Consider the following 27,342-nt stretch of genomic DNA (forward strand, 5'->3'; position numbering starts at 1 on the left):
GGTGGCAGCACATCAAGCTATAAATAATGCTCTTTGCCAACTCCGTTCACACAGTAATCAGATTTGGCTGGGAAGAGAAAGCAGCGAGAGTGCCTGCTCATTTTCTTTTTTTTTTTTTTTTTATGATTTGTTTATTTTGTACAGAGTACCTGGCAAAATCAAGACACATACCTGAATACAAATTGTTGACCCACAGATTTCCTGTGACATAGTGATTGATACAGAATCTCCCTAATGAAAAGAAAAAAATTTAAAACTATTATTTTCCATACCCTGGAACAATGAAAATGTATTGTGTCTCTACAGCTCTTTGGTTTATTTGCCAATAATGCCACATGTTCTACTGTGTCAGAAAATTAATGAAGTATATATTCATTATGGAAGGTCATTTATTTTCAGAGATATCCCCAGATGTCAATGACCGTAAGCAGCTGGTGTAGTTTTGCCAAGTACAATTTGGGCAGCACAGGAAGAGGGCTAATGTTCCTGCATTTTATGAAGCATCATAAGGCAGGACACCCTCCCCGCCGTGGCTGCTCACACCATGTTAGCCAATGAGCATCTTCACTTCTTTTCCCTGGTGTACATGAGTTGAAGGAATGACCCTTTCTTTACAGTTCTTCTGGATTTCCCATTACATTGCATGCTGAGAACAAGTTCAGCCTTAGGGTAAAATTGTCCTAAATGACTGTTCTGACACTTAATGTTTGATTGTTTATGGTTTGTCCTCAAAATAATGTTAGTTACTCCACTAATAGCTATGAATCCTACACTGCTCTCTTCAGTGTGCCAAACTCCTAAAATAATTTGGGGCAAATTAAGTGAATATGTTCTTTTTCGAGCATGACTGAACAGGGGTCACGGGGTAGAGAATGAACATTAGCTCTGGGAACACAGAGCTAAGTCGTGATGAAAACTGTGTATGTTGCTCATGGTGTTCAGGCAAGAACTGTATGTAGTTTATGTGGGCTCCCATTCTGTCACAGTAGCAGAGGACATAACAGCTTTGTACCGAAGGGAAGAAAAAAGTATTTTTAAATGCATCAGTGCCCTTCATGAAACACATACTTCAGTACCTAGCTGTGATTTATTGGTGCTCCACCACTACCTTTCTCACTTAACAATTCACACAGGGAACTTGTAAAACTAGAAAGTCTAAACTCCACAGATTTCATGTGAAATAAGCCAGTTGAAGGGAAGTGCCACTGTAAGTATTCATTGAACATAGTGTTTGACAACTCTTCTACCGTACAGATCTCCATCTCTGCCAGTAATACAGCATTTCCCCAGATACCTTGCCTCATTAGGACAGACTCTTGATAGTGTCACCAGTGCCATTTGTGGTCTGTGTTGATTAGGATAACTGTTTTTTCCGACGCTTTTCCCCATGATTATTCAGCTCTCCTGCAGGAGCAGTTATCACGTTCCATTTATGCATGTCCTCAGCTCGAGCAGCAAAGCTGAGTTGGGAAACTCTGCTTTTAACAGCTGCTCTGTTCCATTCAGCACCAGAGATGTAATAAAGACCTAAACTGATTCATTAGAAAATAAATTCAGCTTTCAGCGTCCACCCTTTGAGTTTAAGAAGTCCTTATTCATAGCTGCCTGCTTGTCACCTACCCCCTGGTATGTGCACCCTGCACACTGAAAGCATCAGAGGTACTTGAAAAAGTCACAGTTGCAGCATGTATCTGCATACAGTGGCAAAGAAAGAAGTACAGCTGGAATATATCCTAAAAAGAGGATGGGTGTAGGAGATACAGCATGCTTGTGTCTTCTAAAGCACATCCCCCTATAGCAGAGTGAAGTCAATGGGCACAGTCAGGAATAACAGTAGAAATCACAACATCTGGATTTCTCAGCTTTCTCAGAATCATGGAATCATAGAATCATTTAGATTGGAAAAGAACTTTAAGATCATCAAGTCCAACTGTCAGCCCAACACCACCATGCCCACTAAACCATGTCGCTAAATGCCACATCTACACATCTTTTAAATACCTCCAGGAATGGTGACTCAACCACTTCCCCGGGCAGCCTGTTCCAATGCTTGACAACCCTTTCAGTAAAGAAATTTTTCCTAATGTCCAATCTAAACCTCCTTGGTGCAACTTGAGACCATTTCCTCTCATCCTGTCGCTAGTTACTTGGGAGAAGAGACCAACACCCACCTCGCTACAACCTCCTTTCAGGTAGTTGTAGAGCGCGATGAGGTCTCCCCTCAGCCTCCTCTTCTCCAGGCTAAACAACCCCAGTTCCCTCAGCCGCTCCTCAGAAGACTTGTGCTCCAGGCCCTTCACCAGCTTCGTTGCCCTCCTCTGGACACGCTCCAGCACCTCCATGTCCTTCTTGTAGTGAGGGGCCCAAAACTGAACACAGGATTAGAGGTGTGGCCTCACCAGTGCCGAGCACAGGGGCACGATCACCTCCCTGCTCCTGCTGGCCACGCTATTTCTGATAGAGGCCAGGATGCCATTGGCCTTCTTGGCCACCTGGGCACACTGCCGGCTCATGTTCAGTCGGCTGTCAACCAGCACCCCCAGGTCCTTTTCCTCTGGGCAGCTTTCCAGCCACTCTTCCCCAAGCCTGTAGCGTTGCCTGGGGTTGTTGTGGCCCAAGTGCAGGACCCAGCACTTGGCCTTGTTGAATCTCATACAGTTGGCCTCACCCCATCGATCCAGCCTGTCCAGGTCCCTCTGCAGAGCCTTCCTACCCTCGAGCAGATCAACACTCCCGCCTAGCTTGGTGTCATCTGCAAACTTACTGAGGGAGCACTTGATCCCCTCATCCAGACCATTGATAAAGATATTGAACAGAACTGGGCCCAATACTGAGCCCCTGTACTTTAAACACAGGAAAGAAATGGGGGACAGCGGCGTTGATGTTGTTTATTTAGATAAATAAACAACACTTGTTTACCAGCCACCAACTGGATTTAACTCCATTCACCACAACTCTTTGGGCCCGGCCATCCAGGCAGTTTTTTACCCAGCAAAGAGTATGCCCGTCCAAGCCATGAGCAGCCAGTTTTTCCAGGACAATGCTGTGGGAAACAGTGTCAAAGGCTTTACTGAATTCTAGTTAGACAACATCCACAGCCTTTCCCTCATCCACTAGGCGGGTCACCTTGGCGTAGAAGGAGATCAGGTCGGTCAAGCAGGACCTGCCTTTCATAAACCCATGCTGACTGGGCCTGATCACCTGGTTGTCCTGTACGTGCCACGTGATGGCACTTAAGATGATCTGCTCCATAACCTTCCCTGGCACCGAGGTCAGACTAACAGGCCTGTACTTCCCCGGATCCTCCTTCCGGCCCTTCTTGTAGATGGGCATCACATTTGCTAACCTCCACTCAACTGGGACCTCCCTGGTTAGCCAGGACTGTAAATAAATGATGGAAAGTGCCTTGGTGAGCACTTCTGCCAGCTCCCTCAGTACACTTGGGTGGATCCCACCCGGCCCCATAGACTTGTGTGTGTCAATCCATCATATGACATCTCATATACCTGGTCAGTGGAGCAGACAGCAGGAGCACACATTTAGGGGTGGACATAAGACTACTGAGGAGCTGGCTGCTGAACTAGCAGGATGCCTTTCAGCATGGTGGTCCCAGTAGCTCCTAGGACCTATCCTGCTAATATTCTCCGATTTGAAAAATAATGCTATGGCCATTCTTCTGCTCTTTGACCCCACTTTCCAGATGTACCTCTCAGTAGATCACAGGTCAGGCCAACAAGGTAACTCTGGTAGGTAGGGCTGAAGGGCAAGGGCAAGCCACAGTGCTGCACTGAAAATGTATGAGATACAGGCTTAGTTGCAAGAGAGGAATGAGGCTCCCATTTCATGACTAGCCGCTGCCTGAAACAGGAATCTCACCCTCCCATAATCTTTTCCCTCTCTCCCCCACTCTGCTGGAAGAAGCAGTTGTGTAGTCACACAGTCAGCCAGCTCAAAAAGCTAATCTGCCTGAAAACTTACCTTTTTTGTGTGTTGAGTTTGTTTTGGCAGCTGTGAGATTTAGAGTGGCTCAAGATTATCATGCATTTATGCCTCAAGTCTTACATTTCATGATGTGAGATTTTCCAGGTCAGCTGTATCAGTGACCCATATATGAAATACTAACACTAACATTTGCTATATACATAATAGAAATACTACACCACAAAAATGATGTTAAAAGAATATTAAGGTTCCCCTCAATAGTCACTTCCTTTGATGTGACTCATTTGACTTCAGGATCCTTATTTATTTCTTGCTTCAGTGTGAGATCAGAATTAGAACTACATGCTTTAAAAATGTTCCAGAAATTGTTCCAATATGTACATACATGGGTTTATTAATGCTTTCAAGCTGCAGAGTGATAAATGGAATAATAAATGAATGCAGTTAGATAAGTTTAAAAGCCTTACAATGTTTAACAAATAATATATACAAACCACAGAGACTGAATGGTGCATCCCAACAGATTCACATGAGGCCAGCTGCGTCCTGTTACACACAAGCACTGAGAACTGTGCCTTGGTTTGGGATGTGAAGAAAACTTGTATTTGTTCTGCAACTGCAGCAGTTCTCATTTTCCAAGCTGATATTGGGGGAAAAGACTTACTTTTAGATGTACAAGGACCATATATTATATTCTAAACTGTTATATTTAAAATAAATGTCTTTTTAATTAGTTAAGTGCCATCAAATGATATGCAGATAATTATTTTGATTCCCACAAATTACTTTTTGTAGTAAACTTGACCTACTGATAAACACTTGATCTTCTGGGTATACATAAAAGTAGCAAGCTGATAAATCTCTTTGCCATAATTTACAAGCTACAGTGATGTGAACACATCTCACTTGCTTACTGGAGAAGGCTCATACCTAGTGACTGATTTAAATATTTTTCACAATTTAATATTATGTAATTAAAAAACCATATTTACCTGGAAATTCTCCGTGAGCAAATGGACATTTAACCCAAGAGCCTTGCTTGGTTGTAAACTGAAAGCAGAGAAATCTGTTAGGAAAACTGATTTTTCAATTTCAATCTGTGGCTACAGATTCAACTAGAGATGATCAGTGCATTCCAGAAAGTTGCTGAAGGTGAATTCACAGCTTTCCTGGTCTATGGTATCTTCCAACCCTTGATTTAAGTCAGGACCCCAATTCTTCAGATATTTATGCACATGCTTATTTTACAGAAACATGTAGTTCCACTGACTTAAAAGTAATCTAAAAGAAAACAATAATATGCCTATATTAACCTTATGTGGCATACTTTTCTCAGCTAGAATCAAAAAAAGTAAATGTAGTGTATCTTTATTAGCAAATATTACCAAATATTTAATATGGAAAACTTTATATCTTAAGTTTAGTGCATGCTTCAGAGTTTGCATTGACCTAAAACATTTTTCCCTGCTTTTCTTAAGCAGAGAAAACAGAGGGCACAATCTGACCTGTGTCCTATCGTTGCTGCTGCACTTCCAAAGAACCTCCTTTTAATGTAATCTTTCAGATTTCCTTCATTCTTACTTCCCATTCATCAGAGCTATGAAACAAAATATTGATCCTAAAGAACATTAACAACTCATTTTTTTAGAGCTGACAGAAAGAGGGCAGTTAATAGGCGTTTTACACAGAAATCCCTTTACCTTCATGCAAAGTCTCGGGTGAGTGTCCACACGAGAATATTTAACCTGCTTGAAAAGAGAGCATTCAGCATTAGCTAGTTTCATTACCTAATTTCACAAAATCAATTACCCAAAATTGGTTTGATTATTGAGAAAGGAACTGGTTTGTTTACTTTATAAACATCCTAGGAAAGTCAATCACATAAAATAGTAAGAGTAGAAACAACCGCTACTTTGGATTACTGAATAATTTGCTTCTTTTTATCTGTAACGTAGCATTTTTTATAGTCAGTCTGACCCATTAGAGCTAACTTAATTGATTCAATGGTGGCTCGTGCAAAATTCTGATTACACAGTCGTCTTGTTTGAGTCCTTTATTTACCACTCATCAACAACTCAGCAGAACATTTAAATATACACCCAAAAGTGTTGTTCCACCTTCAGTTCAGAAATTTTTCAATTTTCCATATACCTATTCCAGAAAAGACTTAAATGTAGACTGAATTTTAGACATCCACTTAAGTAAGTGACCTACAAAATGTTGCTTTCTTGATTAACAACTGTTTACCCACCAAGGGCTTCAGTATAAAAAGCCTTGTCTCATATAAACAATTACTACCACTGTAAGTGATCTTACTTAAATAAATACTGTTGCACAAGTGACTGAGCACAATGGACCCTACACACAACACATGGCATCATGACCAAAGTAACACCTCTTTCCTTAACTTTTTTGAGAAGAACATAATGGAGGTCCTTGGGTATATCTACAATAGGGTCACAGAAGATAGTTCTGTAAGAGTCCACTCATATATGGAGACAGCATTGCCATCAACAGAGAAAGCCCCACCCTAATTAGAACAGTTATGTAGCTTTGGGGCCTAAGTCAGTACGTGTGCATGGTATTAGAGTGTGTGGCATTGTGTGGATTTACTGGGGTAGAAAATTAGGAAAAAAGGGAAAATTCATCCTGTCCATGAATATTAATAAATACAGGAAAACATTCACCATCTGTAATAAACTAATCTTGGATTGTGTTCTGGGTAATAGATATGACCATTAACAGCCAAACATCATTTTAGGCTTCTTTCTTTTTTCTTCTTTCTTTTTTTTTTTCTTTTCTTTTTCTTTCCTGCAAGCAATAAGTTGTGCTTGTTGTCAGCAGATTATGAATCCCACAGGGACCACTCACATGTATAAAATTAAATATATTTGGTTTTGCAAGATCAAAGCTTTGTTGAAACTCATAAAATGGTGAATCCGAACAATCACTAAACACTTGGCCAGGAGTTTCTAATCAAAAAAGCATTCAACAGTCTTGAGTCAGCCCCCACCAAATCACATCATCAAAATAATACTCACAAGGTTTCAAAAATTAAGAATTTGTATTTGATTTCATTTGCCTTTTCAGTTGTTACCTCAACTTTACTGGCTTCTCTCCACAATCAGGAAAGCCTGAAACCTACTTTTCAAGATGAAAGCCAGAATTCTAATCAACCTCATAAATCCAGTGCATTCAGCATCATGTGACTTCAGATTGAAGTATTAAGCAGTTCAAGATACATGCAGTGAAAACTCTTTTCAACTTTAGAACGTAAGTGCTGGAAGAACTGAGGAACCCGATATTTCAACACCCACAATTTCAAGACATTGGACCAGTTTGAGGAAGGCACTTCAAAGACATCTGAATAGAGTACAAAATAATCATGCCCTACCAAGGTACCATTATGTCTGCAGTAAGATTTAAAGAGATTTACCTTCATCTCACATTTTAGGTGTCTAAATGTTACATATCCAAACGTGATCTAATCACAATAGACTCTTGTCATAGTCAGTGAAGAAAAAGAGGTACTTTCAGAGAAAAATCCTTCCAACCCTTCTTATATGCCTATCTTCAGATGAGAAGAGTTGTCCTCGCAATATGTCTGTTTCATTTATTTATTTTAAAGGGAATCCGAGACGAATAGCGTAGACTTGAACACCTATCTTTTAGACAGCAAAGTCAGGGGAGATGAATCATGCCTTTGCTATAAATGAAAAGCAGACCCTATTTACACCAAAGAATTTAGCAAACATTACTAGCTTCACAGTCATCTCCACTTTTTATTTCTTAATAGTGAGTCAGTCAATATGAGCTTTTTGAATAAATCATGTGGTTAGTGTACAAGAACAGACTGTGATTATGGATAGTTTTAAGTATCAGAGAAGAGAGGAATTTGCAACTGCTCTTATTCCAAAGTCTAGTACATGCCTTTGGTCATGACCTTCAATCCCACAGTTTGAATAAATCTGCATAGCTCTTACTTTCTCAGGAGAATTTTTGGAAGAGTTTTGTATATCTTCACAGTGGTCGTTAGACTTCATTAACCTGCATAGGTTAACCATGACAAGCACGGGACAGGCTGGCTCCCAAGCTAGGCTTTGTGTCGCTGGGTTGTAAACTATATTATCCCATAGCACCTTCGTATCTGTGCACAAAGAGAGGAAACATTACTCAAGATGTCTAAAAATAAATCAAAATTGTTCATAAATCTGGAACTTATACATGTGCTTAAAACCAAAAGCATTGGTTTTCCATTTCCTTGTCATTGTCACCAATCAGAACTGCAGCGTTTCACATTGTAACAGAGTAAAACTTGAATTCATCCCACCAAAGTGCTGGCATTTACCAGAGGTACTCAACCTGAGAGCTTAATCTTACCAATCTCCCACTACGGTGATGGATAGGCGTCACCAGGGAATGACACCTCAGCTCTTAAGAAGGCTGCGCTGGAAGTGCATTGTCTGCCCATCAATTAAAAGGGGAGTGTAACGTAATGTAAGTAAATTCCTAACCAAGGACCTTCAGTTAACTGTGTATGGTAAATTGGAATGAATCCATACATTAATGATTAGAAGTCATGGTATTGGAGACTCAGACTCTGTGTGTCTTGTGTAGGACTTACATGCACACAACATATATGTAAGAAGATAAATTCAAGCCTTTAGCTGAATATCAAGAACTCCAAAAGTAAACAAAGCTGTGCAAGTAATTCACAATAAATAATTTTTCTACAGCATTTATATAAATCTTTCTATGTATACTGGGCACACCGTAATTTCAGAGCTAGTCAACATATATTTGGGGATATCTTAAATAGGCACTATTATAAAATAAAAGCCGTCTTATTTATTTGATTGGTCAAATTAGTCACTTCGTACTGACTTTCTTTTCCATTTAGCTGCACATGGATGAGAGAATTTCCAGCGTGAAATTCAAACTGATATTTCAGTTCATACTTCAAGAAATAATTTGGAAAGTTTTACATTTGCCTAATAGTCAGAAGTAGGAGAAAAATGTATTTCTGCAACTATTTGTGAAACAAAAACTTAAAAACATGGCCAGTTGGATGTTCAAGAGGAGTGAACAAACAATATCCATGAGTAAAAAAATGTAGCAAAGTGAAGAAGCACAGTCTACATCAAGGAGCGGAAACAACAGATGTCCAAATTCAACTCCCATCAAGCATAACAACAATTCCTATTTTCTTCTCTTAGTTACATTAACCCAAAACTGTTAATGTTAATTATCTCCTACCACAGAACTAAATCTATAATCCCAACTTTATTACATCAATGATAAATGAGCCAAAAAAGAACCAATCTACATTAGATATTCCAGCAAACAGAGCTGTCAGATAGGAAAAATAAAGATTTAAAAAGAAAACAATGTGGCTCAAAAGCTGGAACTCCTTATATATTTAAATAGCTGGATGCTAGAGTCTGAAAAATTGCTTGAGATTCCTGCAAGGAGGATAGCTGAGTAAATGAAAAGTATAGCTGTAAAACAGTATTTCCCATATTCACTTATTTATCAAAGCTATAAGTTAAGTTTTCAATTGTAACTGTGCATTGGAACTTCCTAAACGGACAGAAATAAGCTTCAAGAGCTTCACTGTGCCAAAGCACAGGCTGCCTTTCCTCTGACTACATAAAGCTTTGTAAGCTATTCTTCAGCTATCGCCATAGTCCTGATTCAATGGTATCAGAGAGGAGAATGACTGCAGTAGGAGGGGAAGGAAAAGAAGCAGAATACAGAATGAAGGAGGGAATCATGTGATTCATGAGCCCAATTTCCTGCACTTGCAAAGCATAACCATTCCAAGCACAGGAAATAGGTAGAGATAGGAGAAAATTTGAAAGAAAACAACCTGTGCCCCATGAGACCCAGCGTCAGGCTGAACAGCTACTAAGAATAGAGGTTAGGACTTCATCGTGCAGATGGCCAATAGGCTTTGCTTTGATGACCTTAAAGCCAAATCTGACTACGTGTCATAGACATAGCTACAGACAGAGCTTGAGCATTCCTGTAAGTGCTCTCTATTGCATAAATAGAGAAAAAAAATCCCTTTTTATTTAGTCAAGCTGCACTCCATTACTATAAAGGAACTGTAGTATCACAAACACTATATTCTGCCACAATAAAATAAATGAGAAATGAAGGCTGGGCTACCTAAAGAGGACATTGCTTCCATTTTAACACAAATGTATCAGCCCTGCAAGAATGTGAAAGGATTGCAGTGAATGTCTATACAGTTTAACAGAGTTTGGATGCGCTGTTATGGGTGGGTGTTTTTATTCTCTTTCATGTTTTGTTTTTTTTTTTTTAAATCAAATACTAAAATCCCTTAATGGACTTCTTAGCATAGTCTGGGGAAAAAAATATTGTTGTACTTCTGTTGGACTTAACAAAATAAAACACTTTTTCAGGCTACACTTTTTTGTATCTATCTGCCTGGTAACATTTTCACTAAAGACCTGTATAATATGACAAGTTCTTTTTCAGCTGTCATCTCAGACCAAACTCTGACTTTGCTGGAACACTTTGTGAGAATATTTTCCCATTAAGTATGGGAACTCCCATGTGCAGTTAACAGTCTTCTTTTTCAACTCCCTGTTCCCTCCTTTAAGTTGGGGGTCAGTCACCTTCTTCAAATCTCTCCTTGAAGCCCTCTTCTCACATCTGCATTTCAAAGCTGATCTCGGTGGCTTTTCTTCCTTCTGGACAGTTTGTGTGTGACTTAAGAAAATGTGGGAAATGACTAGAAAGTTACTTAGTGTTTATATTGGCATAAACTTGGGGAACAATTTGGTCTGAAAGTAAGTTATTTTGTCTACCCACAGTATAACAAACCAATATGACGATTTCCTTGAAGTTTTGCAATGTATGGTTTTCACCTTACATGAATTTCAAATGATGACATACTACTGGAGCTGCTGAAAATCATTCATGTAAAAAGTAATCACACAATACTTGCCATTTTCAAAAGGGCAAAGTTGTATCCTCCTTGCATCTGGAATTGCCAGCCAACCCTACAACCCAAAAAGTGGCCATTAGCTAGAGATTCTCAGACACACCAGTTTTTAACATTTCAGACAGAATGTGACAGAAAACCTTTCCACCAAAGATAAAGATGCCATGTTTGTTAGAAAGCTTTGGAGGTAGTTTTTTTAAAGGATGTTTTGCATTAGATATGTATTTTATTGTTCATCATTAGGGGGATTGGAGCTGATGAACTAAGGTGATCCCTTCTAGCACTATATTCCTACTATTTCTGAGTCATATATTTAGCCCCATTTCATTTAGAAAACCTTCCAGTTTGATTTTCATTAAGTTTCTTAGAGTGTCATTATTTTCTAGGGGTATCAAAAGATATTCAAGAATCATAATCTCAGATCTCCTGGCCTTTGTTATGGTAAACGATGTATCCTTAAAATTTGAGGACTAACACTTAACCCAATCTGCAAGTATATGTGTGTGGCTGTTACTATACCCTAATTATTTAGATTCATGTGCAAATGTTTCTATTACTCACAGTTCTCATCTGTTTGCTCAACAATCGTAGTGTGGAATTCTCTGTGTATCTGCTGAAAGGAATAATACCTTTCCAGTGACCTAATTCCTTTCAGAGTGGAATAAAAAAAAAATCCCTAGGCTTGAAAGAGACCTTGTGGTTCAACTCGCATATTAAGGTATGTGATTTTAGGTGCCTACAACGTACACACCTGAGTGTGACTAAAGTGCCCAAATTACTATTACAGTAGCCATATGAAGATCTAGCTAATGCAGCCACTGTAGACTATCCAGCTGTAGACTATCCAGCACGTCCCAAAATAGCCATCTACATTTGGTCAGTTGAATAACTGGCTGCATTAACTAGATCTCCATTGACTATAAGAGTTTGGACATCTAATTCAAAGGTAGATATCTACATCTGGACATCTACATTTAGGTATCTTATCCGCAAGGTAAATCCTACCCCAAAATTCAATGAGAAACTAGGTCACATAGTGTCTTTTTATCTTACCAAGACCATTTTAAATTGGTTTGGTATTCCTTTTTATGAAAGATATTCCAAAATCTCACTTCTCAGATTATCAGAAAAAAAATCTGTAGCTATCCTGAATATATTCATGGAATGAAGTTTATCCCCCTTCATTCTTGTGGCAAGAATGGCTTTAGCTTAAAAAAATCTGTTCTTTTTCCTTATGTGAAAAGGATCCTTCTGATGTGTGTTTAGACAACAAACATATTTTCTCTTTGCATGTGTTTTACTAGGCTAATGAAAGCATGTTCTTTGAATCTCCTTTGTAAGACAGTCTCTCCATTCCCCAACCATTCTAGATTTTTTATGTACATCTTCCATTTGAATTAGTCTTTCTCGAATATGGATACAAGAATTGCGTACAGTATTTCAAAGAAGGCCTTGCCCATACTTTCCTGTTAGCTTGGAATAATCTAACCCACTAGACTTTTGTTCACATTTACATCATGTAAGCATGTAGTTTAATCATCCTGTGATGAACTATTACACCCATATCTTTTTTCCTCCACTGTTACTTCTGAATGAGGACTCGCATCTTACAGCAAGAATTCTTTTTATTAGAGCAAGTGCATGAACTTGAACTTCATCCTCCGTTAGTTATTTCACACATGATCTCTAGTCTCTTCCAATTATCCTGACCCTCTTCCATTTTGATTACACCTCTCAACTGTATTATCAGCAAATCTCATTAACACATTCCCACCTTTTGTGCCCATGTCACTGATGAAAACATTTACGTAAGAACTGCTGTGTGTTCCTTAAGTAACCTTCCTATTAGCACAGCCCCATTCAAGAGGAGTAGTCAAGTTAGCCCTCCAGCTAGGTATTATCTACCATACAAATCTTGTTCTCAACTCCAGCTTCCTCAATTCCTCTTTTAGTTTCTCATGCAATACTATATCAAATGCTATGCTGAAATTCAGTCAGATTAAATTTTCTGTCTTTTCATTGCTTATAAAAAATCAGTCAAATTAATCTTACACAACACTTTCCATAATTTAATGTAAATTGTATCCCATTTTCTTCTTATCTCCATGTTTTAATTAGTGTTTCCTAAAAAATCTCTTCTACGTTTACATAATCATAAGGTCAGACAAGCCTTAGTTAAAAACTTGGGTCTAGAGCCTTTTTCTATAGATTTTTCCTCCTTTGTTAACGCAAATCCCAGATAAAATTTCTTTAATCAGAAACACAAGTATATACCAAATTCCAGACTGCATTACCTCAATGCAAAGACAAGGGAGTAGCTGAGAGTATTTCAGAGAAACTGATTTTAAAGATTCCTTCCCTTTTATCTGAAATGAAAAAAGATGGTCATGAATCCAGGACAGAAAATGATTTTTAATAAAGCTGAATAAAGATATAGAAGGGTCCTATAACTATGACTTCAGTGAGCGTTTCCATCTACAAGTCACCCCCCACCAGTTCAACAAACTGCTTTGAGCTTTAACTCACCACAGCAAATGCCCCTACATCTTCACAGGTAAACCATTTGTGGCACAAGCGAACGTAATAATCTTGATCTCGAAGAAAGTTGGATACATTCACTGATATAATTTTCCTTGCCCTGTCTACATTATAATCAAGCTTTCCAGCTGAAAAAGAGAATACAAGCATGAAATTATCACACCTGTTTCTTTACTACTTTGTTATTTCTGATTTTGTTATTTCTTTAAAAAAGGTACAGAATATATTTCATAACTTGATGGAGATTAAATTCAACATCTATAGAGTCTTAGCTAGGATGTTTGAATTAATTCTTTTTATATCCTGATATTCCTAAAGGTATTCTTATTTTATGAGATATAATAATTTTCATGAGAATAAATTTCAATATTATTCAGTTTTAAATTAGCACTGGCAATATTGAGAGGCCAGGACACCTACCGATTGTACCTCAGCCTTAGCACTTGAAATGTTATGTAGTTCGTGTACAAATACTTGAAATATACACATTAATACTACTATAAAAGCTGATTATCCCAAGGTTCCAATTTCACTACATAGAGAATATGTGCAACTATGTTAGACAAATACAATATGTGGGGGATTGGTTTAGGGTTTTTTTTATATTCATGGGTATGCCAAAATCAGGATAGCAGTTTGGCAAATTAATTTCAATATATCTACGAGGTCTGCCTATAGACAAAATATAAAACCAGCAATCTGCATGAAAAGGACACAAACCTATTTCCAAAAGTTTAAGTATTAAATAGGTTGTCAATGTCTTTATCTGCTATCTAGCATTTCCAAGTCAATATAAAGAAACACATTTTCCAGGACATTACCTATTCAATTACATGGTAATTATAAGTATTGGTAGTTGTAAATCATCATTTTTTTCCCCTGATTATTCAGCTATGAAAACATATCATTTATAGGTCACCAGAAATATCTCATAGCTTTATAGAAGATCAGCTCACCCGAACAAGCTGAAATGTATTTTCCCACATCACTGTTTCTGCAATCTGCAAAATAGAAGCCAGAGTTGTCTTCAGTGCTGCTTTACTTGTATAACTGTGTAAATAAACTGCCAAATTATCCAATAGCTTCCCAACAGGAAAACTCTCTCTTATACCCCTTTTTAAAGGCAGATTTACATCCACTTCTAGATAAACAGCAAAAAAGAAAAGCACCCTTGCCACACACAGAGATTATATCACAACTTGCCTTAAGGAGCTATCTCACCAGTGTGGGGTTTCTACTGGAAAACCTCATCAGCAGTTTAAGGTGGCAATCTAGGATATAACACTGCACTTCTTTACCTAGTACCTAACAATAATTTAAGTAATAATAATTTCAGTTATTCTTTCCTTGAAAGCTACACCTCTTGTTTACCAGGCTTATTCCTCTGTTATAAACTGTGTGGTTTTGCTATTCTGATTCTACTCTAGGCTTACAAAGAAACACCCTATTTAGCTCTCAGGGAGCTTACCAGGATTAGAGGCCAGGCGACACTTTCAGAACTAATATCTAATATTCGTAACTCCAAAACTTAAATCTTGATTTAAGAACACTAAATCAGTTCATATTGTGCTGCCTTCTGTTTTCACCTCTCCTTACTTACCTCAGTATTAGAGCAGCACTTCACTCTCATGTCCCCACACAGTTCTTTTCCCCAGAGAAATATTCCCTATTTTCATTTGTTTACTCACCCTTGCAAAGTGTCTTAAAACTGGGCTTTATAAAACCTTATTTTCCCCCCTCTTTATTCACAAAGTACATATCTACTTCAAGTGAATCAGGATTTATCAAGAAAATGAAAAGCTTTTTAAATACAAAAAGGCTTTACTCCTATGACAGCGTGAAACAGCCACCATGTGTCTGATACTGGGTGCAAGGGATGACACTGTACCAAGGGGCAAGGGCAAGAGCCGCCCACCCACAGGCTCTGGAGATGGGAAGGCAGGACAAACCCAGGCACCAGACCAAACAAGGGGTCTCATTTCATTTTTTGCACACCATTTGGTGCACTCGTCTTCACTAGCCACATCGTATCTTGGTTGGACCACAGTGCTGAATCTATTTTTATATGCATATGGTAGACACTTTACACCGAAAACATGGAAAAATGCTACCTTATCTTATCCAGTTACATGAAAACAGGTGATAGAACAGCTAGCTAATGAAAGTAAAAAGAAATTTGTTTACACTTTCTTATTAAGCTTTCCTCAGTCTCTGAAACCACCTGTGGCCTAAGTATGAAGAGAAGGAGAGGCTCCGTCTTATGCACAAAGAGCACACAGGACTGAACCTGCAGGCAGAGAAAGAGCACGTGCCCATCACAAGAAGGCCAATTAAGACAAATGCATAGTGTAGTTCAGTTTTCCATGTACTTTTAGATATGAACTCTGGTCTCTGTTTTTTATAGCAAATCAGACAATTATATGCACAAAATAAATCATCAAAATGTAGAATAAGACTGGTCCTGGCATACATGATCCACCATCAGTTAGATCAGTGTATCCCAGAACGTGATTTGGCTTTGCATTTGGGGTTTTTTGGTTTGGTTTGGTTTTTTTCTTTGAAAAGATGTTTCTTGAAAAACATCTGGTTTAAGATGTTTTCCTACCTTCAACATAGTATTCCTGACTCAGCTTGACTTCACAGTAATTTGGTACTGTTTTCATGGTCACATAGATGTGTTGTGCTACATTGACTTCAATGCAATTGAATTGTACCTGTACCTGTTTAAAACATTTACAAAATCAAGTTTGTGCGTGACTTCCAGAATACATGAAAACCACTGGTTATCAGAGTTAAGCAAGCAATACTCTTTGTTCAGATTTATGTATATTTACAAGGACCATTAAGCAGTCTCAGATATTGTAGCATTAAGAATGTAAAAGAAGCAGATACCATCTAATGAAAGGATTTCAGAGAGTATCATTACTTCTAATCCAGAATGTTGTTATCTTCCTCACTTCCAGAAATCTAAATATCTACAAGCTATCAAATAATCTTAAAAGCATAGAAATACAGGTACCCAATGCTTAGAGAACTTCAAAAGCAAAAAGGTCTTTCATACTAACAAAAGTCCCAGTTTGTAGGATTTATAAGCACAAACACTTGCAGAACAGGAAAAAAATGTCTATTTAAACATTTAATGGCAACTTCAGCAAATTTATTCACTCCAGTAACAGTTTGTGAGACAGAAAGTAATTTAGGAGACAGAAGTTGAGGTCCAGTTATAGCAGGTCATTCCCTCACTGATAGCAGTAACTATTAAATTCCATATAGGTTTTCATGTTGGATATATTCCTATTTGGTACAAGGCATTTGGAGGGTAAAAGACATCTTATGTCACCATTCCAGTCACTGAACTGAAACTAAGAAAATTTCATTAAATATGTTTGTTGAGTTTTGCCTATAAACTTACCTTACTCTAAAAGCTACCAATTGTTCATTGCTGGCCCTGCATTGCCTATAGGGACGTTTGATCATCAAGTGACACAGAGCGTAAACTGCAGTTCCAGTTTGGGAGGAGAACTTTATTTCACATGTGCAATCAATATAACATTCACAAAGCACATGAAGTAACACATTTTGTATGGGATTAATAACAGTTACGCACCAGTAATTGAAAGCAAAAATTCATGTCTTTTAAACAGTTGGTCAAGGATGGTTCTTTTTTTTTTTTCTCAGTTGCAAATTTTAATAACAAATACTTCTGGGTTTAGTTTAGTAAAAAATTGTATTCTGCTGTTACAATTATTACCATGAGTTTAGGACAGATGTGCACAATTGCTTAGGCACTTGGCTGTCTTCTAGACGTGTAAATTCCATTGACACGGTTGGACTTAAATAAATCATATGTATGCACTTAAAATCCCTATGGCATTGTGCTTCCTAGCAATTGGAGTTACAAAAGCTTCGCCACAATTTGGTGGGCACAAAAAGAAAGCTAGCAAGATTGCTATGAAAATTAGGCTTTGCAGAGGCAGCTTCTGTTGCAAAAAGGTAAGTGGAAGAAGTACGAAAATGGTGGAGAATGGAATTTATAGGTTATGAAAGGACATTTTGTTATGGAGTTTCATTTGACGATGCTGAAGCATACATTTCATTGCAGTTTTCCACAAAGTCAATAGAGAAGAAAATAAGAGAGATACACAATATATTTTTTTCCAAAGGCTTATAAACATTTAAATGAAAAACAACCCAAAAAAGGAGTCTACCTTCTTTCCATTAAGCATCTTGCTTTTTTTCCTAGCAAATCTCACATTTGTGCACTGAGATTGCTGCGTGTCCAGTGAAAGAGAACATATTTCCAGTCCACGGATATTTTCTGAAATGAGTTAGGAATAGATTTCAAAAATATAATTTGAGCATCTTTAAGAAAAAAACAAAAAATAAATTAAAATATACCATATCGTAAGCTTTCCTTCTAAGTGAAAGGCACATGTATTTTATCTCTGTTTAAAAAAGGGGCATCATATATAACACACACATGGGGGTAAGGCCAAGGATTTAATACAGACTGCTATAAATTAAAGCTTTAATTATGCAAATTCTTATGCAAATTTTAAAAATAAACCTACTACCTCTGAGTGAAGCACACCAGGAAATATCTAAATGGTAACACACTAAGTTAGTAAAAATAGACTATGCCCAAAAAGTTTGAGTGCTTTCATTTTGTTTTAGTGTAGAATTGTAACTTCAGACGCATAAACTGTTTCTCCTTCTGTTGGGGCAGTCGCTCATGTCTGAGTTACCAGGGCAGACAGAATGAGTGTGTGTGTGTGCATGCATGCGTGCCAGAGCAAGAAAGAAAAGGGCAGCAGTATGCTTGGGGCACTGGTAGAGGACAAGTTAAGTGTGTTATGTTGGAAGTAAAAATTCAGTTGTCTTGAATTTATTATCTCAGTTCTCATTCCCTTGAGAAGGGCCACAGCTTTATCCTGGTTTGTAATAAAATGGTTTCGCAAAAAGTATCTTCCTGATATAATTACATGAAAACAGCTTGGACACAAATATTGCAATATGGACCAAAATTTGGCTGAACACCTATAATTGAAAAGTAAACAGAAATGATTCAGTAGCAAATCTGCTTCCTACCATCCAGACTCAGAGTTCCTTTAATGTTTAAATGAAGAGAGCATGGGCTTCCTTGGACACATTTCATCACCGTTGAGATCTTCATGCTTTTCAGTACCATAGAAGATAAAGATGCAGGAGCATCATGGCAGAAGCTGTTAAAAATGCCATCTGCAAATGCAAATACAAAGACAGAGAAATCTCATTGTGTGCAAGATATCTGGGGGAGAGAAAGTAGCACAGGTGAAGCTCCAGCTCTACTGAAAGTCACCACTGACTTCAGCAAAGCCAGTACTTTACCTCAGACTTTCACATGGCCAACATAGCTAGTTGGCTTCACTAGCAATGCAGGGAGGTTGGAAAGAACTGCATTACAAATGGGGTTTGATAATAAATTTCCTGGCTTAGGGAAGTATTAACCCACAAGGGGAAGGAATCACACTTCTAACAGTTAAGGCTAGCAGAGCACACCTAGACTAATAGTGTTTTTAAAAAATCAGATCTGCTAGATCGTGGCTAGACTAATAGTTTATTTAAACTTTTCTCCAAAACCATTCCTGTATCTTGTAAGCACGCTCATAGGTAGTATTTTAATTTTAGGATTGGCTGGTGGTTTCAACTGCTGTTAAAATATCACTTTCACACAAGAGGGCACCATTGCATTCCTAGTCATGGAAAAATCCCTCACACCTACAGGATTTCCTTCTGCTTTAGACCCGAAGAGCAAGAGCAGAATAAATATTATCCAGGCCTTCTTCAAGGTGTAAACAGTAGGCACAGAACACAGCTACTATGTCTCATCTTATTTTCCTATGGAAATTTAGTCATCCCAAAGCCTTAGGACATCGGTTTGCACAGCCGCCTTCTGTAGGCTAACGTAAAAGAAAAAAACAGACTTAAGGCACCAAATCTCATCAGTTAGCCATATTTCATCTCTTTCTACTTCTCAGACTGCCCTGCATAGAAATCAGTTATTTATTTATGAATTTATGTTGATACAGTGGATTTAATCCCCAATGCATTCCTTGGACTTCTCTACCTCACATACATTGTTTGTAGTCCCAAAAATTAAGAGTTCAAGAAATTATCAGAACAAATAGCCAGGGAATTGGGTTTTGTCCCTTGGCTTTGTGGTATACAATGCAGCACACCTCATTTTAGCTGTAACCACATCATAGCGATTTCTTTTAAATATTTCTTACCCCTCTCACTTTGGTACATAGCAAGAAAGTTAAAAGACACCCAAGTAAGACAAAGTATCTTACTGCACATTCTCCTCCCCCTGGGGAGAGGCTGGAAGAACAAAAAAACATTTGACTCTTATTAGTCGTACTGCTTAACATACTCCTAGAAAGAGTCAACTAGTATGGCAAAGAGCGTAGTATGAAACAGCAGTGCCGCAATACTGTGCTTGCCATAAAATACAGGATAACACTCTTAACTCAAATCATCAGGAAAGGGTGCATCCCTCAACGTCTAGCAAAGAATTGTTGCAAGCGTGGATGCCCATTGACTCACATGGAAGACACATCCACAGTTCTCACAGAGGAAGGGTAGGATGTAGAGGAGGAGGAAGGGCAAAGCTTATCCATACTTACCCCTCCAACCATTCAATGAAGGAAAGTGCTCTAAATTTAAAGACTGAAAGTGTATTAACCTGTACAGGACCTCTTTCTATATTATGAGTTCCTCACTTTCACAGTGTCCAGTTGCAGCTGAAGCCCATTGTCAAGAATCGGATACAGATACATGCAGGACGTGAAGACAGGCTGACATAAATGTGGTACCTTGGCTTGAATCTGTCAGGCCTTAAGGTGCCCTCACACTTGGTATCAGGAGAAATTAGTCCTGCATGATACATATCAAAAGTCAGAAAAGACAAACGCTTCACACCTGAAACTCCACTCCATTATCCTGGTTTTGTGCCATTAAGCATCTTTTGGAAGCAACAGGATATGCTGATATCAACCAAGTTAAAAGAATGGAAAAACAAGGACACTTTACCTCAGCTGACAGCAGAGTCAGCTCTCAATTATCCAAGGTAATATTGGCAATGAGAGAAGACAATTTGTGCAAACCAAAGAAAAAACACAGATCATTCAAAATATACAAATTAGGCTTTAAGAGCAGTGGAGTACATTGACTTTTGAAGAATTTGTAAACACGTTTCCACAGAGATGAGGCAGCCTTAAGAAGTACAGTGCACAGCAGCCAGATGTGAAGACTATATTCCGTGTTCCAAGAATGGGTGGTGTAATAATCCTGAAGGTATCTCAGGATGGAGAGTTATTGTACAACACCCAATCAATCCACCCACACTTAATTGGGAGGTTATTATATTGCAGAACTACCCGATAATTATTACTAATAATGTGATAAGTGATTATTAGTTTTAGCTCTGTCTCTTTGCTCAAAAAGATATTTTCTTGACTGCATCATATGACATGCAGTTGTGGATACCAAATGGTATCCAGGAGCAACTGTTTCTGCTTAATTCCTTGGTTGTTAGTGTAAATTTCTTGATCCAGGCCTATAATCTTGCCCATTACCATGTCTGTGTAGAAATGATTTAAGGGAAGAGCAATGTATATATGTACATTGTCAAAGCTGACAGTTCTTCACAAAGTGTTCTGTTTGGGTGAATGTGACCATATTATTTGACCCTAGTTACTTTTAGGAGAGACTTCATGACTTAATTGAATTCAGCCCTTAGTTTTTACTGCCTGGGGTATGGTGGTGTTAGATGTCACAAGCCTGGAACTATCTCAGGAGAATCCTAAGTCATACCTAGGTGCATTACTGACATAGTATCAAGCAGATCCACAAACAGAGTTTTAGGGACTACTGTCTGCTTACAGCTCACAGCTTCTACCTTCAAACTGAGAACAAATAAGTAACACACTGGATAAAATGAAATGACTCTTCCACTTTGGATTTTTTTCCATTAATTTTATGATATATTTTGAGAATTGCAAAAGATGCTGCAAAACTCATTAATAATAATTTAAATGGATCATATCATGCATGAGGATATTAGTTTTGGATCACAATAAATATATGATACAAGGAAGAGCTGGCAGAAAATAATTTTCATTCTATAAATCATCACAGTATGAGACTCATTTCTGACTAATTCTTCACTAAACTCTTACCTTATCATCTTTTAATCCCCCCCTCAGATATTTTCCTCTGGAACACACACCTCTTTCCTTTTCTCACGAGTAGTTTGATCTATATCCCAGAAGACATAAAGATACATCTTGCTACACAAACCATCTGCTGAGTAAATCTTGCCTAAATTTTATGTTTATGAATTATAACTGTAATTAGCCCTACATGAGAGAGGGATTGTTGCTGTAATAAGATTCCTTAATTATGGACACATATAAGCCCAGGCATAAAGAAGCTAAGGCTTATTATTCAGCATGTAGACACTTTCCTTGTACTTTTGCCATCAGCTCAACCACAGCAGATTACTTTTTTATCTGATGATGCAGCAATCAACCCAGAACTGTCACGACAGCAAAACACACCTTATGTACACTTGGATAATAGAAGCCAGAGCTGAGCAATGAATACGCAATAGAAATGATTAGATGGATAATTTGAAGCCTCAGGCAAGAAGATGAAATCGGAGAACAGCAAAAAAAAAATTGCGGAGAAAACCCATTAATAACAGCTCCAGGCCCACACCCAATAGAAAATCCTAACTGGTTTTTTGTCTGATATTTCTTCCCTACAAGAATTGTAAGAATCTGAACTACTTAGGATACTGACAGTGCTAAATCTGTAAGCATATCTAACGCATACTAAAATTGCTTCACTGGAGCATCATTCCATGAGTATAAATTACAGTAGCATTTCAAACTTATTTGCATATGATTTACCACAGTATCTGCTGCATCTGTGCATTAGGATGATTCAACAAAATTCATAAACTAGATATGCTCTCCTAAGATAACCACATGGTGCACTTCAGTTAATAAATACCAAAATTCGCTACTTAAAAGTACTTACACCAATTATGAAATTGATTAAATTTCAGACTGACAGCCTCTTTTTCACAATAGATTTCAATGCACAGTAAATTAGAAGGGTTTCACAGTTGTATGTTCAGAAAATTTCAAATGTTCAAGGATATTGGACAACATGGTGATATACTGTGCCAAATACATTTTCTGAGAATGTAAGGCTTTTTTAAAATCATTCATATATTGATATCAATGTCTGGATATATTACAGTGAATTTCAAATACTACAGTAGCCCTTAGGTACTACTAACAGTCTAGAAGAGCAGGAGGGAGAAGGCAGAGTCAAAGCTACGTTGCCAAATACTGCTGAGCTGATATAGCTGCAAATTCTAGTAAATAAAGTCATCTTTTTGTTGCAGCTAAAAGCAATGACTACTGCAAAGGTGCTCTATTACACAGTTAAGGTCTTCCAAGGTAATTTTACCTCAAATAATAAATAATAAAAAGAATGACTATAGAAAAGGAAGTATGGAAACGAGTATACACCCACTGTTGCACAAGTGAATTACGGTGAAGACTAAAAAAATGTTTTTTCATCACCCCTATAAGGCTGAGTCATCCTACATGTTACTTGTATTAAATACAGCTGATAAGTCATTTTCAGGCAGCACTGAAAACCTACATCCAGCTCTGCTTCACGTACATCATCTTGAAAGATAAGGATCTTCAGTTTACAAACTCTTCAGTGCCCAAAGTCTATATCCAGCTGAGAGCCAAACATCTAGTTTAAGCTTATGTGCATCATCTAAGCACCTCTGGCAGTCAACAGAGAGGGAGAACCCCTCTCGCCTCCCTCTCAGCACATAAATCATCTTGTCCTAAGATGGGTGGAATGAATCACCACCTCGTGGTACCTGTAGTGAGTCTCCACTATCTAGATCTGCATTTGTGTAATACCCAGCACAGATTTTAACTCATAACCAACCGTATTGCAGGTGTCCTTCCCTTTGAGACCAGGGTTGAAGGGTTTGGTTTCCTCAGCCTGTGCTACCCGAGGGCATGAAGGCATGCTTCAGCTAGGCAGAGCTGAAGGTCAACGCCCCTGTTTCTTCTTCTACCTTCCACGTAGTTTGTGTAACTAGCAGCTCAGCTGCCTAATCCTAAAAAGATTCATTAACAACCCTTGAACCAGCCACCAATGGTTCACTCTGCTTGCCGGCAGAAGACTAGAGACTTTTTCAGGTGGGACTTTTAACTGCATCCCTTCCACGGCCGTGTTCTTTCTCTCCACCTCAACACTTGTCCCATAAATGCCATGCTTTCAGAGTAAGACTCATGACAGCTGACATTCGGCTCACGCCCCACTCCATAGCATCAGCATCTCACATGCTTGCAGCTCAGCATCGCAGCTTCTCCCTGTCTGGGGACTCTCTGCCACACGGATTCACGAAAGGCAACCTGGAGACAAGCAGTGCTCAGAACTGGGCCTCCAGCTAGGATTGTCCTCTCGGAGGGGACTGCCTGCAAGGCAGCTGCCTCGTACTTCCCTGTCAAGTGGCTGTGTGCACTGGAGGAGTGATTGATGGAGGCTTCAGAGTTCAGGTAATTCAAGAACCTGTATTATTGCTGTAGGCAATAATAATAAGTAGAAGCAGTAAAAACATCTGAAATGACCAAGCAAATTCTCCCAATGACCATCTATGGTAAGGAAAATTATAAAGCAACAATGCACAGTCATTGTTAACCTATTATTTATCGGAGCCTACCAATTTCCAATGCTTTGTACAAGGAAACTGGTGGTAAATACCCTCTTGTGACAGTGATCTGATGTCACCAAGAAAGTGGATTTATTATCTGCAATAAATTATCTTTATCTTTCAGAAACAAATATAGGAAAAATGTGAATGATGTATACTCACTGGAAGGTTTGCTTTTACAATGAATGCCCTGCAAACAGAAACAAAAATATTATAAAAGCTGAGGTAACAATAAAAATAAATATTGCTTAATCATTGTACACAAATATAAACATACCTTAAACAAGTAAACATATTCACAGTCCACAACAGAAATCATTTTCAAGATAAAAAAAGGATTTTCAAATACAGTGAAAGTGCACATCACTGCTACATATGACAGACTGATACGTATGGGGACACAAGATCAGCATTATTATTTTCATGTATTTCTACTGAGGTATAATTGTTATAACAAGTATAACAGTTCCATCAAATACAGATATCAGACTGCATTTTATCAGGTACTGACCAATAGCTTATTTATTGTTTTGTCAAACTTTACAATGGACTGCTTCATACCTGGGCAAAGAAACCAAGTGATTTTTTAATAGAAGATATCTAGAACACTATTGAATATTATACGATTTTTAGAAGATCACACTAGGCCAATGGAAGGAAGTATTACAGTAATTGCAAATGAAGATTAGAAATAAGACTTGCCTTTTTATTTCTGAGAACTATCTGGCTCAGAATCCTGAAAATGAAATTACTCAGGCACGGTACTTACCATGTTCAAGTGAGAAAGTGTTTTTGTAAGAGGCAAAGTGAACCTGACAATGAGATTTTAACAAGTTTCCAGCTATCTTTCAGACAGACTACATCCATTTTCCCAGTAAAATAAACACTTAACCACAGACTAAAATTCTGTAGAGTATAAAAATAACAAATCTTATTTTGACTACTATGCATGACATTCTAAAGAAAGGCTATTACTTAGCCAGCAAATACTGTTTTCTGCTGTTCTGCATTCAAGTTTCTGACATAGCACTTATACCAGTATTCCTTTGTATACGGCATATATGTTCCTCTTTACTTTCCTTTAAAATCATTGTCTCATTCACAGAGACACTTTTGTCACACCCAAAAAAGGAGCAGGCACCACCTTGTCTTCTCTGCTCTCAGACAGACTGGCAGCTCTCAGTCCTTTTAAAACGTTTTAGGATCTTGTCAATAAGCCAACAATCTGTGAGATTTAGAGCCAGCTAAAGTCTCTCAGTGGACATTTGGAAGTTCTCAAGTTGTAGACAAACACAGAGACTGCAGCCTGGATAAGCATTAGCACATCATAAAATAACTATTACTTGGTCTTCTATGAGGCTTTCGTCCACATGTAATTCTGTCCTCCTCATAAACACAGCTGTAGAGCAAAATCATATTATTGCTGCAGGTGAGAAATGACAGCTACCCTGTGGCAGCTGCCTAGAGTACCTGAGAAGTGTGTTTTCTGTCCTTCATCGCTGCTTCTAAGTTCTTAGCTAGATAAGCTTGTTTTTAAAGAAGGCCTTTACAAAACCAGTGACCAGTATCTAACCTGTATTAGTTCTCATTCCTTTGTCCTTTCGACACTTTTATTTTTAATAATCACTTCTGGAAGTAAGTTTTCATCTTTTACAATTGGCAGTTTGTCACTATGACTCATAAAAGTGCAGATGCATAAAAGGTAGTATTTTAAACCACTTTTTATAATAAGACAGAGATGGTCACATACTTTCATAGACTGAAGATTATAAAAATTACTTGTGACATTGTTAAAGATATTACTTTGGCTGCTTCTACACAATACTACATTGACACTCAAAGAAGTAGGGCCTGTTGCGACAGGACAAGGGTTAAAGCTAAAAAGAGGGTAGATTTAGACTAAATACAAGGAAGAAATTTTTTACACTGAGGGTGATGAAACACTGGAACAGGTTGCCCAGAGAGGTGGTAGCTGCCCCATCCCTGGAAACATTGAAGGTCAGGTGAGCAACCTGTTCGAGTTGAAGATGTCCCTGCCCATGGCAGGGGCGTTGGACTAGATGACCTTTAAAGGTCCCTTCCAACCCAAACTATTCTATGATTCTGTGATTCCCTAAAGGAAATCAAACTTCTTTACGTAATTGTTCTAAAACTATTTCAATGGTTTCATAAATTCCTCAAATCCCCCTGAAGGATTGAAAAATGTAACTGATGCGACCTCATTTCTGCTGTAACGTGTTCATAGAAATATTTGTCATTTATGAATTATTTCTCCCCCCCCCCCCCCCAAAGCTTCATTGGTATTTTGCTGACTCTCCCAATGCACATTCATCAATAGAAAGAAGACTATAGCTTTCTGAATAATTCAGTGCAACACTAAACCAATAAAAGTGGAACATGCCAGCTTATATAAAACTACTGGAATTTTAACTGCTGTTTCAAAGCCCTAATTTTGAATTATTTCTAATCAAACCCTGCAGAAGGACAATTTGAATTCAGTCTCTTTACTTGAGGTTCTCCATGGCCTTAGGGAGTGGAATAGACAAATACACAAAATGATTGTAAAAAATCAAGTGAGTGAGTTAGGGAGCTAGCTTTCTTGGTGAGAAAACTTAACTGTTGGATCAACTAATTGCTGAGCCACTGCTTACGGGAAGAAATTAATCTCTCATGAGGTTGATAATTTAGCAAATTACTTCCGTATGCAGCCAGACTATTGAAAATATTTTGGTTAGGTGGCTTGAGAGAGTTCCCAATTGCCAGTCAAAATTTCTTAGAACATCATCTTTAAACTAACTTCTCTAACCGTTCTTTCTGGTTGTAATCATGGTGCAAAAATACATTAGGAAAAAAATCAAGATCCCATTGAAATAAACAACAAAAATTTCACAAAACTCAGAGGATTGAGCCTTTTACTTGAAGAAGGCCAGTGCTTTGGACCCCCTGTTATGACACCTGAAAAATGCAAATCATATGTAAATAAATTATTTTAAGTTACAAACATGAAAAAAATAACCACCCACTTCTGTGGGGCTGTGGGATGATGCAGAAATCCTCCTATACCTTCTAGTCTATCCTAATTTATTATTGTTTT

The 27,342-nt window shown here is 38.1% G+C and overlaps 1 protein-coding gene across 1 annotated transcript in view; it reads right to left on the reverse strand.

The window, feature by feature from the left end:
• IL17REL (interleukin 17 receptor E like) overlaps window positions 1-27,342 on the reverse strand; it is a 47,459-nt gene that overhangs the window by 4,021 nt on the left and 16,096 nt on the right. Inside the window, exons 2-14 of the mRNA XM_075149449.1 lie at window positions 24,411-24,438; window positions 18,542-18,691; window positions 17,662-17,771; window positions 16,059-16,173; window positions 14,410-14,454; window positions 13,442-13,581; window positions 13,210-13,281; window positions 10,919-10,973; window positions 7,926-8,089; window positions 5,643-5,690; window positions 4,935-4,992; window positions 4,437-4,582; window positions 172-231 (exon numbers count right to left, since the gene is read on the reverse strand). Coding sequence (XP_075005550.1) covers window positions 172-231; window positions 4,437-4,582; window positions 4,935-4,992; window positions 5,643-5,690; window positions 7,926-8,089; window positions 10,919-10,973; window positions 13,210-13,281; window positions 13,442-13,581; window positions 14,410-14,454; window positions 16,059-16,173; window positions 17,662-17,771; window positions 18,542-18,691; window positions 24,411-24,438 — 1,191 coding nt within the window. The remainder of the gene's footprint in view (window positions 1-171; window positions 232-4,436; window positions 4,583-4,934; window positions 4,993-5,642; window positions 5,691-7,925; window positions 8,090-10,918; window positions 10,974-13,209; window positions 13,282-13,441; window positions 13,582-14,409; window positions 14,455-16,058; window positions 16,174-17,661; window positions 17,772-18,541; window positions 18,692-24,410; window positions 24,439-27,342) is intronic.

Source organism: Calonectris borealis, chromosome 1 (assembly GCF_964195595.1).
Source record: "Calonectris borealis chromosome 1, bCalBor7.hap1.2, whole genome shotgun sequence".
In the NCBI taxonomy this organism is placed as follows: Eukaryota; Metazoa; Chordata; class Aves; order Procellariiformes; family Procellariidae; genus Calonectris; species Calonectris borealis.